The sequence below is a fragment of the Oncorhynchus nerka genome, linkage group LG22 (assembly GCF_034236695.1).
Source record: "Oncorhynchus nerka isolate Pitt River linkage group LG22, Oner_Uvic_2.0, whole genome shotgun sequence".
Classification (NCBI taxonomy): domain Eukaryota; kingdom Metazoa; phylum Chordata; class Actinopteri; order Salmoniformes; family Salmonidae; genus Oncorhynchus; species Oncorhynchus nerka.
The window spans coordinates 88,074,415-88,089,061 of NC_088417.1; the positions used below are offsets into that span (position 1 = coordinate 88,074,415).

The 14,647-nt window shown below is 41.6% G+C and overlaps 1 protein-coding gene across 2 annotated transcripts; it reads right to left on the minus strand.

Moving 5' to 3' along the window:
• Positions 1–3,326: 3,326 nt before the first annotated feature.
• LOC115105949 (zinc finger protein 180-like) lies at positions 3,327–14,647 on the minus strand. Of its 2 annotated transcripts, XM_065007547.1 has the most exons (3): positions 14,395–14,647; positions 8,996–9,975; positions 3,327–7,163 (listed from the first exon to the last, which is right to left on the minus strand). In XM_065007547.1, the coding sequence occupies exons 1-2, from the start codon at positions 14,555–14,557 to the stop codon at positions 8,999–9,001; spliced, it is 1,140 nt and encodes a 379-aa protein (XP_064863619.1). In that variant the 5' UTR covers positions 14,558–14,647; the 3' UTR covers positions 3,327–7,163; positions 8,996–8,998. The 2 variants fall into 2 exon arrangements, with proteins under 2 accessions (XP_064863619.1, XP_029484341.1); XM_029628481.2 differs by lacking the exon at positions 3,327–7,163 and having other exon boundaries at positions 8,293–9,975.

Below are 14,647 nucleotides of genomic sequence, written 5' to 3' on the forward strand. Positions count from 1 at the left end.
AGCCATCCCTCCCTGTTTCAGTAAAAATCAGAGATTTAGGGCTTGAGAAATGTAAAATTCATAGAAAGAGCTATGGATGGAAGGACTGGCCATCTATAAAATTATAGTTCTAGCCAAGTTTTGAGGCTATAAAGTGCTTGTTTACATTTGCTTATATTTTGTGTTCTAAATGGGTACGGCAGTTGAACTAAGCTCATGGTGCATTTATATGTTATATTCTTTAAGAATCAATGGGTACATATCATTAATTTAAAAGTCCAAAAATGTATGTAACAACTGCAGATTGCCCCTTTAAAGAATGGTCTATCAGCTTAAATTCCCCCCAAAATTCATATTGGACATACATATTGCACCATACACAATGTTTCTGTAAATGATGTCACATTAAAGGGAGGTCCATTCTAATCAGGAGCACTTCTAGTTTCCAAATCCACAGCGTTTACAGCCAGCCGAGCATCACTGTTCATTTTGTGGCCCTTAAAGAGTGGCCAATCAACTTAAATTTCATATTGGAACAACCTATACTATACGGCAGCCCCCCCACCCCTCTCTGATTCAGAGGGGTTGGGTTAAACGCGAAAGACATTTCAGTTGAATGCATTCAGTTGCACAACTGACTAGGTATCCCCCTTTCCCTTTCTTAATTAGCCCATTCCTATTGCACAATGTTCAGTACTTTTTTAATGTTGCACATATACATATTGCACAGTACACAATTTCCGGTAAATTGTGTCCCAGTGAAATTAGGCTCCATTCTACTCAGGAGCACCTGTAGTTTCCAAATCCACAGAGTTCACACTCCGAGGAGCATCGCTGCTCATTCTACAAACAAACAATATATTTTAATAATTTTTAAAGTGTAGAGATGCAATTTGGAAAATAATATTTTAAAAACACTACAGTTCAAAAGTTTGGGGTCACTTAGAAATGTTCTTGTTTTTTAAAGAAAAGCACATTTTTTGTCCATTACAATGACATCAAATTGATCAGAAATACAGTGTAGACATTGTTAATGTTGTAAATGACTATTGTAGCTGGAAACGAACAATTTGTTTTATGGAATATCTACATAGGCATACAGAGGCCCATTATCAGCAACCATCACTCCTGTGTTCCAATGGCACGTTGTGTTAGCTAATCCAAGTTGAGAATTTTAAAATGCTAATTGATCATTAGAAAACCCTTTTGCAATTATGTTAGCACAGCTGTAAACTGTTGTTCTGACTAAAGAAGCAATAAAACTTGCCTCCTTCAGACTAGTTGAATATCTGGAGCATCAACATTTGTGGGTTCGATTACAGGCTCAAAATGGCCAGAAATAAATACATTTTTTCTGAAACTCGTCAGTCGATTGTTGTTCTGAGAAATTAAGGCTATTCCATTAAAGAAATTGCCAAGAAACTGAATATGTACATTAGTGTCTAGTATGAGAAACAGACGCCTCACAAGTCCTCAACGGGCAGTTTCATTAATTAGTACACGCAAAACACCAGTCTCAACGGCAACAGTGAAGAGGCGACTCCGGGATGCTGGCCTTCTAGACAGAGTTGCAAAGAAAAAGCCATATTTCAGACTGGCCAATAAAAAAAATAGATATAGATGGCTGCTGCCAACACACTGACTCAACTCCAGCCACTTTAATAATGGGAATTGATGGGAAATGATGTAAAATATATCACTAGCCACTTTAAACAATGCTACCTAATATAATGTTTACATACCCTACATTATTCATCTCATATGTATACGTATATACTGTACTCTATATCATCTACTGCATCTTTATGTAATACATGTATCACTAGCCACTTTAACTATGCCACTTTGTTTACATACTCATCTCATATGTATATACTGCACTCAATACCATCTACTGTATCTTGCCTATGCCGCTCTGTACCATCACTCATTCATATATCTTTATGTACATATTCTTTATCCCCTTACACTTGTGTCTATAAGGTAGTAGTTTGGGAATTGTTAGCTAGATTACTTGTTGGTTATTACTGCATTGTCGGAACTTAGAGCACAAGCATTTCGCTACACTCGCATTAACATCTGCTAACCATGTGTATGTGACAAATAAAATTTGATTTGAAAAGAACACAGACACTGGACAGAGGAACTCTGCCTAGAAGGCCAGCATCCCAGAGTCGCCTCTTCACTGTTGACGTTGAGACTCGTGTTTTGCGTGTACTATTTAATGAAGCTGCCAGTTGAGGACTTGTGAGGCATCTTTTTCTCAAACTAGACACTAATGAACGACGTGGAAGGTTCGTTCCACTCCACTAGCGTTTCTGTGGAACACACCTTCCACGTCGTTCATTATTTTCTATAGAACGCATAGCCCCTCGTTGATTAGACTTTACATAAACTGGTTACCAACATAATTAGACAGTAAAATTAAATGTTTTTTTCATAGACATGTGAAACAGGGTTATATTGGCGATTCCCCTTGCCACTTTATTGTTAAGCCAATGGGTTTTTGGTTTGAGTTTGTCTTGCCTTCACCTACTCAACATGGCATCTTATTGGCTGGTTTGCGTAGCTTGCTTACGAGGGGGGATGTTTCTTTTAGAATTGTCCCAGTGAACAAGCACCAAACCAGCGGTAAGTTGTTGGTTGCAAAGCACTGCACGTCAAAAGTGATTTTTATACATTTACATTTACATTTAAGTCATTTAGCAGACGCTCTTATCCAGAGCGACTTACAAGTGATGATTTAAATGTACAATTTATATCATATTGTTTGTAAATGTTATTCGAACATCACACATAAGATGCAGCGGTCTTTGGAGAATATTTGTTGTAAAGAATTCCCGCCAGTACTAGCTAGCAACTTACTGTGTCTGACGTGCAATTTTGTGCTGTTCCTATCAGGTACATTGTTAAAGATATTATATTGTAAATTGTAATTGTATTAATTTGGTAACTAGCCCAGTGAACAAGCACCAAACCAGCGTGCGTGAGTGCAGTTGGATGGTGAGCCGTGCATTGCATGAAGTGCAATTTTGTGCTGTTCCTATCAGAATAAATCTACATGACTGGTGCTACATGTTGGAGTTCCGTGTCGATGACTGATTATACACAATGCAAGAAGAGTACTGTTACAGTGGTGCCGTGACCGTTCTTCTGGATCGGATCATCCTTCGCTGGATTTCCATCTCAGAACTTCGCCGTGGTTGCCGTTGAAGAATCAGATAAGACGTTGCTGGTGCAGTTTATGGCGATATCACATTTCGCCACAAGAGGGCGCCACTACAACGTTTTATTATCGAAATTGATGATTTCTCTGGCTGAGGCTCTTCACAGATAAACAAGTAACACAAAAGTTATCGTTTATTTGCAATTCTAATATATATCAGATATAAGTAGGGTGAGTTTCACCAGTGTACTAGATATAGGTTAGATTTTGACGTGAGGTTTAAAAAAATATATATACACAACGCAAGAAGAGTACTGTTACACATGGTATACGGTCTATTATAAACTGGGTGTTTCGAGCCAGTTTGGACTTCTGTTTTGAAGCCAGGAGATGTCTGATTCGTATTTCAGTGTTAGTTTTACACAAATAATTGTACATTTTCAGTTATAAAATAGACAATTTTTTGAATGCTGAGTGGCTGAAACAGAGTTGCATTATTTTACAGAGAACCCATAGAGCGCAGAGTTGATTATCCTTTTTATGCCATGGCTATAATTTAACTCATTTGCAGGTAGAAATGTGTTCAACATCCACTGAAGTAGGTAGCAAGTTTACTATACTGAATAAAAATACAGTGGTGTAAAGTACTTAAGTAAAAATACTTTAAAGTTCTACTTTAGTTTTTTGGGGTATCTGTACATTACTATTTATATTTCTTACTCCATACATTTTCCCCGACACCCAAAAGTACTCGTTCGATAGACAGGAAATTGGTCCAATTCATACACTTATCAAGAGAACATCCCTGGTCATCCCTACTGCCTCTGATCTGACCGACTCACTAAACATAAATGCTTAATTTGTATATTATGTTGGAGATGCCCCTGGCTATCCGAAAATGGTGCCGTATGTTTTGCTTAATAACGAATGTATTATTTATACTTTTACTTTTGATACTTAAGTACATTTTAGCAATAACATTTAATTTTGATACTTAAGTATATTTAAAACCAAATACTTGTTTAGCATATGTTATTGCTCCGACAGAGCAGTAATATCTAACAATTTCACAACATATACCCAATACACACAAATCTAAGTAAAGGAATGGAATTAAGAATATATAAATATATGGACGAGCAATGTCAGAGGGGCATACAGTAGAATAGTATAGGATACAGTATACACATATGAGTTGAGTAATGCAAGATATGTAAACATTATTATTCTAAAAAATGTTTAACCTTTATTGAACTAGGCAAGTCAGTTAAGAACAAATTCTTATTTACAATGATGGCCTACCCCGACCAAACCATAACCCAGACGATGCTAGGCCAATTGTGCACCGCCCTCTGGGACTCCCAATCACAGCCGGTTGTGATACAGCCTGGAATCGAACCAGGGTGACACCTCTAGCACTGAGATGCAGTGCCTTAGACAGCAGCGCCACTCGGGAGCCCCAGTGACTAGTGTTCCATTTATTAAAGTGGACAGTTTATCCACCGGACAGGTGTGGCATATCAAGAAGCTGATTAAATTATCATGGACATTACACAGGTGCATCTTGTGCTGGGGACAATAAAAGGCCACTCTAAAATGTGCAGTTTTGTCACACAACACATTGCCACAGATGTCTCAAGTTGAGGGAGTGTGCAATTGACATGCTGACGACAGGAATATGCACCAGAGCTTTTGCCAGAGAATTTAATGTTAATTTCTTTACCATAAGCCGCTTCCAACATCGCTTCAGAGAATTTGGCAGTACGTCTAACTGGCCTCACAACCGCAGATCACGTGTAACCACTTCAGCCCAGGACCTCCACAGCCAACATCCGGGCTTCTTCCCCTGTGGGATTATCTGAGGAGGGGTGTGCTGAGAAGTATTTCTATCTTTAATAAAGCCCTTTTGTGGGAAAACTATGCCTGCCTGAGCCTGGCTTCCCAGTGGGTGGGCCTATGCCCTCCCATGGCTATGCCCTGCCCAGTCATGTGAAATCCATAAATTAGGGCCTAATGAATTTATTTCAATTGACTGATTTCCTTCTATGAAGTGTAATTCAGTAAAATCTTTGAAATGGTTGCATGTTGCGTTTATATATTTTTGTTCAGTATAGATAGCTACACTAGTTGCCTTGGTAACCAAAGAAACATACTTGCTTGTTTAGCCATTGAATTCTACCTTGCTGATATACAGGTCCTTGCGTTATAGCAAAATAATGCACACTAGAAAGCCCTTCAAGCCAATCAGAAACGAGTATTCAATAATGCCATGGTATAAAATAGCAGTAAGGCACCTCAGGAGTTTGTGTTATATTGCCAATATGCCACAGCTAAGGGCTGTAATCCAGGCACTCCGCATTTCATTGTGCATAAGAACAGCCCTTAGCTGTGTTATATTGGCCATATAGCACACCTCCTCTGGCCTTATTGCTTAATTATTAAACTGGTTGTTTGGATCCTGGATGCTGATTGGACGAGCAGTGTTCCAAGCTGTGCTGTATTGGCCGTCACAGACACACCTATGCATTTGCTTGCTAACAGTTCCATCTGAGAATTATCACTGCGCCTCCATAAGAATACCATGTTCCTGTCTGAATCATATCTTGTATATTTCTCTCAACGCACACATTATTTCACCTTGCTTCTAGCCCAGCATTTAGTTTGGTACATCAGGGGTTAATTTATAAGCCTCACTGTCTGCCTGGCCAACTTCTGAATTTCAATCTCTGTGCACGGTGCCCAGACAAAACAACTTTTTGAGCCAATCTAAATCACCTTTCTAACATTATCATATAAATATCCAAATAAATGCCAATAGAAAAAAACATCAAACAAATGAAAATGCAGCTAATATACTGTCATTCCAGGTTCAATGTTTGACGTGACTGAGTTAGGGTGCGTTCGTAAATTCACTCTGGCCATCTACTCTGATTTCAGAGCACTCACATCTGAGTGTGCCAGATTGCAGAATAACTGATGAATTTATGAACTCTCAACACCCCTTGAATATGGGAGGTGTCAGTAATCAGCAAAAAAGCTTCATTAAATGGTTGCCAGGAGCACAGTTAGTCACCAATGCTCTGGATAACATAAAAACAGCCTGACCAGCTCTGCAAGGGCAAGTAAAATGGTCAGAGTGAGGTGTTCTCTCAATGCCAAAAGTGCACTCTTGCACTCCAGATTGAATTTATGAACACACCCCTAGTTGAATTTGGCTAGCTACCGGGAAGAACATTAACCAGCCTGCGTAGCAACCATTTTGTTTAGAATGGAAGACCAATGCTAAACAAGTTCTTTTCGATTTTTGCTTAGTTTAAAGTGAATAGATCATTCACGCAAATGAAGGGAATGTACAGTGAGACTGGGAGTGTAAGTATGCCTCCAGGATAATATGGTAAAGTTGGCGTCATGTATAGGTCGAGCTCGGCTATATGAACAAAAATCCATATGATAAATTGCCTGAATTGATAATAAATAGAATGATACATTTATAAATGTGCACCACTGTTTTTTAAAAAGTAGTATTATATTTTAAACTACTATTACTAGTCTGGTGGTTGCAGCCATCAATTGCCCCATTAACAGCCATATTAGCAAACATTTCATTTCAAACTTCACAGTATGTCCAACTGGCCTCACAACCGCAGATCACGTGCAACCACACCAGCCCAGGACCTCTACATCCAGCTTCTTTACCTGTGTCAGACCGGCCACTCGGACAGCTGATGAAACTGTGGGTTTGTGCAATCAATTAATGTATGCACAAACGGTCAGAAACAGTCTCAGGCAAGCTCATCTGCGTGCTCGTCCTCACCAGGGTCTTGACCTGACTGCAGTTTGGCGTGGTAACCGCCTCTCCTTCGATGGCCACTGGCACGCTGGAGAATTGTGTTCTTCACAGATGAATCCTGGTTTCAACTGTACCAGGCAGATGACAGACAGCGTGTATGGCATCATGTGGGCGAGCAGTTTGTTGATGTCAACGGTGGTGCCCCATGGTGGTTATGGTATGGGAAGGCTACAGACAATGAACACAATTGCATTTTATCAATGGCAATTTGAATGCACAGATACCATGGCAAGATCCTGAGGCCCATTTTCGTGCCATTCATCCGCTGCCATCACCTTATGTTTCAGCATGATAATGCACGGCCCCATGTCACAAGGATCTGTACACAATTCCTGGAAGCTGAAAATGTCCCAGTTCTTCCATGGCCTGCATACTCAGACATGTCACCCCTTGAGCATGTTTGAGATGCTCTGGATCGACGCGTATGACAGCGTCTCCTAGTTCCCACCAATATCCAGCAACTTCGCACAGCCATTGAAAAGGAATGAGACAGTGCATCTCTCAGGAAGTGGGGATTTCAAAAACACTAAAACTGCCATGACTTGATATTTCAATTATTATTATTTATCAAAGATTGAATAAAAAATACATGGTAAAATTAATGATTATTTTTACTTTACAAGGTAGCTAACGTTACCTAGCATTTACGAACTTAACATTACATACATGGCTACTGGTAGGGAACGTTCAAAAACAGCTCACAGTGAGTGAATAGCCTTCTTGTTGCATAACTGGAATTCCTTACTGTCATCTGCAGACAGAGACTAACGTCCGATAACCCAAATTACGCCGAGTGGCACCTTTCGAGACCCCATTTCTAATTATATGATTGCTTTTGAAAAACGCCCACTCCTTTTGAAACACCCACTTTTCCAGAGAGATGCACTGCACTGAGATGACATATCAGTAGGTGGCGGCAGAGACCCTGAAGGACGATGTTGCAGCTGGACACCTCTCGTGTCCCAGCTCATTGCTGCCCCTCAGAGTATCTCAAGTTAAATGCCGACCGGGGTACTGCAGGCTGCGATTAGCTACTAAGTTATCCTTAACTTCTTCTGTGTGGAATTTTAATTATGATTATTTATTTTTAAATTTTTAAAAATGTAATCGGTTCAATGACATACATCTGGTGTAATAGAAGCAATTAGTTCCATGAATGTCTTCTAATTTGTATTTATTTACACAAAAATTGCCATTTTCCCATTCCCTATAATCGGGGGATCCTGTAATCGGCAAACAATGCCAGCAGTACTGCAGTCGGCCTTGAACTTCGTGGCTTCAATGAGAGGGGGCAGTGTTCCCTGATTTGATCCAACTTTATTTTTCAGATCTCATCTTTATTTCCCCCCTAGAGGGCAACCTCTAACAGTTAGTCAGCTCAGAAGTAGCTCCTAGCTAGACCTACCATAAAAATAAACACTGTACATCGATTCACATACTAGACAAGTTTAGCCTACTCTAACGAATGATAAATTGACATAATGAAAGAACTTGAGGTAAACTTGTGTACAGTAGAAAACCTTTCTCGGTCAGTTTCAATGAAATGGACTCTAGGGTGTGTAAAATAAAAACAGGGATAATATTGGTCTAATGGACTTCCTGTCATACGAAGACTGACCTCTGTGTTCCTGGGTGAGAGAACTCAAGTATCCCATCTAGTGTTCAAACATGGTTTTACAACATTGCTTTAAAAAAAGGCTGTAACCATTATCCCACTGAGCACTTCAGGAAACAAATCTAACCAAAATTAACATTATATTTCTCTCTTAACATAGTTAGTGTAACCTAGTGATACATGAGGCACAAGTATTTTCATAGCATGTTATTAAGCAACTCACGAATCAATGCAGACATGAAGTGCCTCAGTTAGTCTGCAAAACATCACACATGCTATAGTCTCTAGTGTCACAATAATATGTAGAATTAGTATCATTGAAGAGAAGGAATGTGTCATTCTCTTTACAAACACTGGCTACTTTGAGAATAGAAGACTGTCTAACCTCTTATGGGCTCTTTCCACTCCAAGGCATTTTTCTTCTACCTCCCTCAGTGTGAGTTCTGAGGTGTCCCTTGATATGGCTGGACTGACTGAATCCTTTCCCGCAGACAGGACAGGAGTAGGGCTTCTCCCCCGTGTGGACCCTCAGGTGGGTCTTCAGATGGACTGACTGGTTGAAGCGTTTACCACACACGTGGCAGCGGTACGGTCTCTCTCCCGTGTGGATGCGCTGGTGCTCCTTTAACCTCCCTGAGTAGCTGAAACTCTTGCCACACACACCACAGTGGAAGGGCTTCTCTTTATTGTGAGAACACATGTGGACCTTGAGGTAACTGGTAGAGGTGAATGACTTCCAACAGACTGTGCAGAGGATTTGCCTGTGACTAGTGTCACCACTGTGTGGTTCTGTGTGGGATAGCATGTGTGCCTTCAGCTGGGATAGCTCACAGAACACGGCACCACACTGAGTACATGAGTGTGTCTGGGTGTCCTCCTCTGGTCTCCTTTCTGGATCTCTCTGAACATCAGGTACACTTTCAGTGTTCTCACTCTGTGTTCTAGAACAGTCTGGATTTACTGCAGAGAGGGGCTGAGACTGAGGGGAGTCACTGGTTGGTTCTGATAGTGATACTCCATAGCCCTCTCCATCAGGTTCTGTTTTGATCTGTCCAGTTGTGTTGGTCAGTAGAGAGTACTTCTCTCTGTTCTCCACAGTTTGGAGAAGATGTGTGGACTGCGGTGGCTCCTGATCACAGTCACCTTTCACACAGAGAGGAATGATTATGGAGTCTTCTTTGGTATCAGCCTCCGGCCCTTGAATCTGCTCTTCCTCCTGACGGGTCCTGAGTTCACCCTGTTCCTCTTTAATCTGTGTGGGCTTTGGGTCCCTCTGCCCCAGACTTGGGCTCCACTCCTGCTCACAGTGCTGTTGCTCAGGGGGAGTTTGCTGCTCCGAGACCCAAGAGACAATGGGCTGAGGAGCTGGTGTAAAGAAGACAATAAATGACATCAATGAAAGCAATGACAGCTATTGACACTTGATTGACAAGACCAACATTGTGTTAGCTAGCTTGTTCTGTTAAATGTAATAGCTATATCTCTGGTTGAATTGAATATGAGCCTTTCCCCACTCCTCTATTTGCACAGTCACCTGTGCCACTGCCATATGCACACATCTTCCAAAGCAGAGGGAGTGAAAATGATGGATGGTGTAGGGGCTAATTAGATACAGTGGGGCAGAAAAGTATTTAGTCAGCCACCAATTGTGCAAGTTCTCCCACTTAAAAAAAATAAAATAATCATAGGTACACTTCAACTATGACAGACAAAATGAGAAAAAAAATCCAGAAAATCACATTGTAGGATTTTTAATGAATTTATTTGCAAATTATGGTGGAAAATAAGTATTTGGTCACCTACAAACAAGCAAGATTTCTGGCTCTCACAGGCCTGTAACTTCTTCTTTAAGAGGCTCCTCTGTCCTTCACTCGTTACCTGTATTAATGGCACCGGTTTGAACTTGTTATCAGTATAAAAGACACCTGTCCACAACCTCAAACAGTCACACTCCAAACTCCACTATGGCCAAGACCAAAGAGCTGTCAAAGAACACCAGAAACAAAATTGTAGACCTGCACAGCTGCCTGGTTTGAAGAAATCAACTGTGGGAGCAATTATTAGGAAATGGAAGACATACAAGACCCACTGATAATCTCCCTCGATCTGGGGCTCCACGCAAGATCTCACCCCGTGGGGTCAAAATGATCACAAGAACGGTGAGCAAAAATCCCAGAACCACACGGGGGGACCTAGTGAATGACCTGCAGAGAGCTGGGACCAAAGTAACAAAGCCTACCATCAGTAACACACTACGCCACCAGGGACTCAAATCCTGCAGTGCCAGACGTGTCCTCCTGCTTTAGCCAGTACATGTCCCGTCTGAAGTTTGCTAGAGAGCATTTGGATGATCCAGAAGAAGATTGGGAGAATGTCATATGGTCAGATGAAACCAAAATATAACTTTTTTGGTAAAAACTCAACTCGTCGTGTTTGGAGGACAAAGAATGCTGAGTTGCATCCAAAGAACACCATACCTACTGTGAAGCATAGGGGTGGAAACATGCTTTGTGGCTGTTTTTCTGCAAAGGGACCAGGACGACTGATCCGTGTAAAGGAAAGAATGAATGGGGCCATGTATCGTGAGATTTTGAGTGAAAATCTCCTTCCATCAGCAAGAGCATTGAAGATGAAACGTGGCTGGGTCTTTCAGCATGACAATGATCCCAAACACACCGCCCGGGCAATGAAGGAGTGGCTTCTTAACAAGCATTTCAAGTTCCTCGAGTGGCCTAGCCAGTCTCCAGATCTCAACCCCATAGAAAATCTTTGGAGGGAGTTGAAAGTCCGTGTTGCCCAGCAACAGCCCCAAAACATCACTGCTCTAGAGGAGATCTACATGGAGGAATGGGCCAAAATACCAGCAACAGTGTGTGAAAACCTTGTGAAGACTTACAGAAAACGTTTGACCTCTGTCATTGCACACAAAGGGTATATAACAAAGTATTGAGATAAACTTTTGTTATTGACCAAATACTTATTGTCCACCATAATTTGCAAATAAATTCATTAAAAATCCTACAATTTGATTTTCTGGATTTGTTTTCTCATTTTGTCTGTCATAGTTGAAGTGTACCTATGATGAAAATTACAGGACTCTCATCTTTTTAAGTGGGAGAACTTGCACAATTGGTGGCTGACAAAATACTTTGTTGCCCCACTTTACTTCGATAACCACTTCAACCGAGCCAAGGAAGCTAACTTTCACCATAAAAATGCACCGTTATAATAAAGCATTCGATGTGTCATCACATTTCAAATCAAACTGTCACATGCGCCAAATACAGTATAAGTATAGACCTTACTGTGAAACGCTTACATGCAAGCCATTAACCAACAGTGCAGTTCAAGAAGAGTTGAGAATATTTACCAAATAAACAAAAGTAAAAAATAATAAAAAGTAACACAATAACAGGGCCATATACAGGGGGTACCGAGTCAGTGTGCGGGGGTACAGGTTAGCTGAGGTTATTTGTCCATGTAGGTAGGGGTGAAGTGACTATGCATAGATAATAAACAGCGAGTAGCAGCAGTGTACAAAACAAATGGTGGTCAATGTAAATAATCCGGTGGCCATTTGATTAATTGTTCAGCAGTATTATGGCTTGGGGGTAGAAGCTGTTAAGGAGCCTTTTGGTCCTAGACTTGCTTGCCATGCGGTAGCAGAGAAAACAGTCTATGACTTGGGTGACTGGAGTCTGACAATTTTATGGACCTTCCTCTGACACCACCTATTATATAGGTCCTGGATGGCAGGAAGCTTGACCCCGGTGATGTACTGGGCTGTACGCACTACCCTCTGTAGCGCCTTATGGTCAGATGCCGAGCAGTTGCCATACCAGGCGGTGATGCAACCGGTCAGGATGCTCTCGATGATGCAGCTGTATAACTGAGGATCTGGGGGCCCATGCCAAATCTTTTCAGTCTCCTGAAGGGGAAAAGGTTTTGTCGTGCCCTCTTCACAACTGTCTTGGTGTGTTTGGACCATGATAGTTCATTGGTGATGTGGACACCAAGAAACTTGAAACGCTCAACCCACTACAGCCCCGTCGATGTTAATGGGGGCCTGTTCAGCCCGCTTTTTCCTGTAGTCCATGATCAGCTCCTTTGTCTTGCTCACATTAAGGGAGAGGTTGTTGTTCTGGCACCACTCTGCCAGTTCTCTGACCTCCTTCCAATAGGCTGTCTCATTGTTGTCGGTGATCAGGCCTACCACTGTTGTGTCGTCAGCAAACTTAATGAGGGTGTTGGAGTCGTGTTTGGCCTCGCAGTCATGGGTGAACAGGGAGTACAGGAGGGGACTAAGTACACACCCCTGAGGAGCCCCAGTATTGAGGATCAGCGTTGCATATGTGTTGTTGCCTAACCTTACCACCTGGGGGAGGCCCATCAGGAAGTCCAGGATCCAGTTGCAGAGGGAGGTGTTTAGTCCCAGGGTCCTTAGCTTAGTGATGAGCTTCGTGGGCACTATGGTGTTGAACGCTGAGCTGTAGTCAATGAACAGCATTCTCACATAGGTGTTCCTTTTGTCCAGGTGGGAAAGAGCAGTGTGGAGTGCGATTGAGATTGCATCATCTGTGGATCTGTTGGGGCGGTATGTGAATTGGAGTGGGTCTACGGTATCCGGGAGGATGCTGTTGTTCTGAGCCATGACCAGCTTTTCAGCCTTCATGGCTACCGACGTTAGTGCTACGGGGCGGTAATCATTTAGGCAGGTTACCTTAGTGTTCTTGAGCACAGGCTGTCAGATTTATGTAAAATAGCCTACTATTCCTGTGATGAGTAGATTGGATAGTCATAACTTAGTCTAATAATATAACTCAATCAAACACTGTTCGCAAAAAAAAACTTCATTGAGTGCGTAGAGCAGGCCTAGCGTGTGTGTACTAGCTAGCTAATGTACGGCATGTAGTGACGTAATGCTAATTGGCTTTGTACTGTTTCAAGTACACTCAATGGCAGTTGTCGTGGCATGTAGTGCAAGTTCACACAAAATAATGGAGAGGCATACCTAATTATACGACATAGGTGGCAACCTGTGATAAATAGCTATCTAGCATTACACAAACACCTGTGTGTAAGCATAACAGGGGATGTAGTGTGGTTAGTCAACTGGAAGCACACAGGTTATGCATCTGTGCAAAACTGAGACTGTTTATTTGAAATATTATGTATTGCTGATATGAAAGATAAGGGGAATATCAGCATGTGTTTAGAAAACTGGTTTGAAAGCCGATGATTGGAGTTTCTAAAAAAAATAAAACACAGCTTCGGTTTTGTAGTTCACGTGGAGCCAACGGTGGTGGAATGTAACACCTGGAAACCCTAGATATGGAGAAGGGTTTCCGAGAGTTATGGGACTCCCTTTTAAAATAAAAGTAAAATATTGTAAAACGACTGTGTGGGGGTTATTAATTTGAATGCTCGTATTTATTATTTAAAAGTGGAACATGTATTGCACTTAAGTCACCAGTGTGTCCCCAACTTTATGGGTTTATTGATCCCCTCGCCACCGAGGGCCCTCTAAACGCGTTGGTGGGGGTGGTTTGGGATTGATGACTCTCCGCGAGTAGATACAATCGGTTGTTTCCGGTTCAAGTATTTAACCTAACGGCCGTTTCACATAAAAAACAAACCTCCGCCCAGGAGTCTCTTTACGCCTGCTACATTAGGTATTCGCCGTGTCTCTGCCCTACAGAGTCAAATACTGTAGAATACAATGCAATACGTGTCTAGATAATACGTGTAAATGAGAAGAGTACAGTAGTCTTGATGGCTACATACCCGGTGTGATCAAGTGTCGTTTCAGGTATTGATTCTCTCTCTTTGTCCGGGTTATTTCTTCCTGGTACTCGGATATCGTGTTTCCGACCACTCCAAGTATATCCTCGGCAGCTTGCATCAAACGCTCAGTTAGAAATACATTCAGATATTGTAATTTAGTCATTGTTTGCAGATTAACGGGACAAAAGATCTTCCTGAAATACACGTAGCTAGCTAGGGCTTGTTGTCAAATTTACCGCTGTGAAGCAGGCAA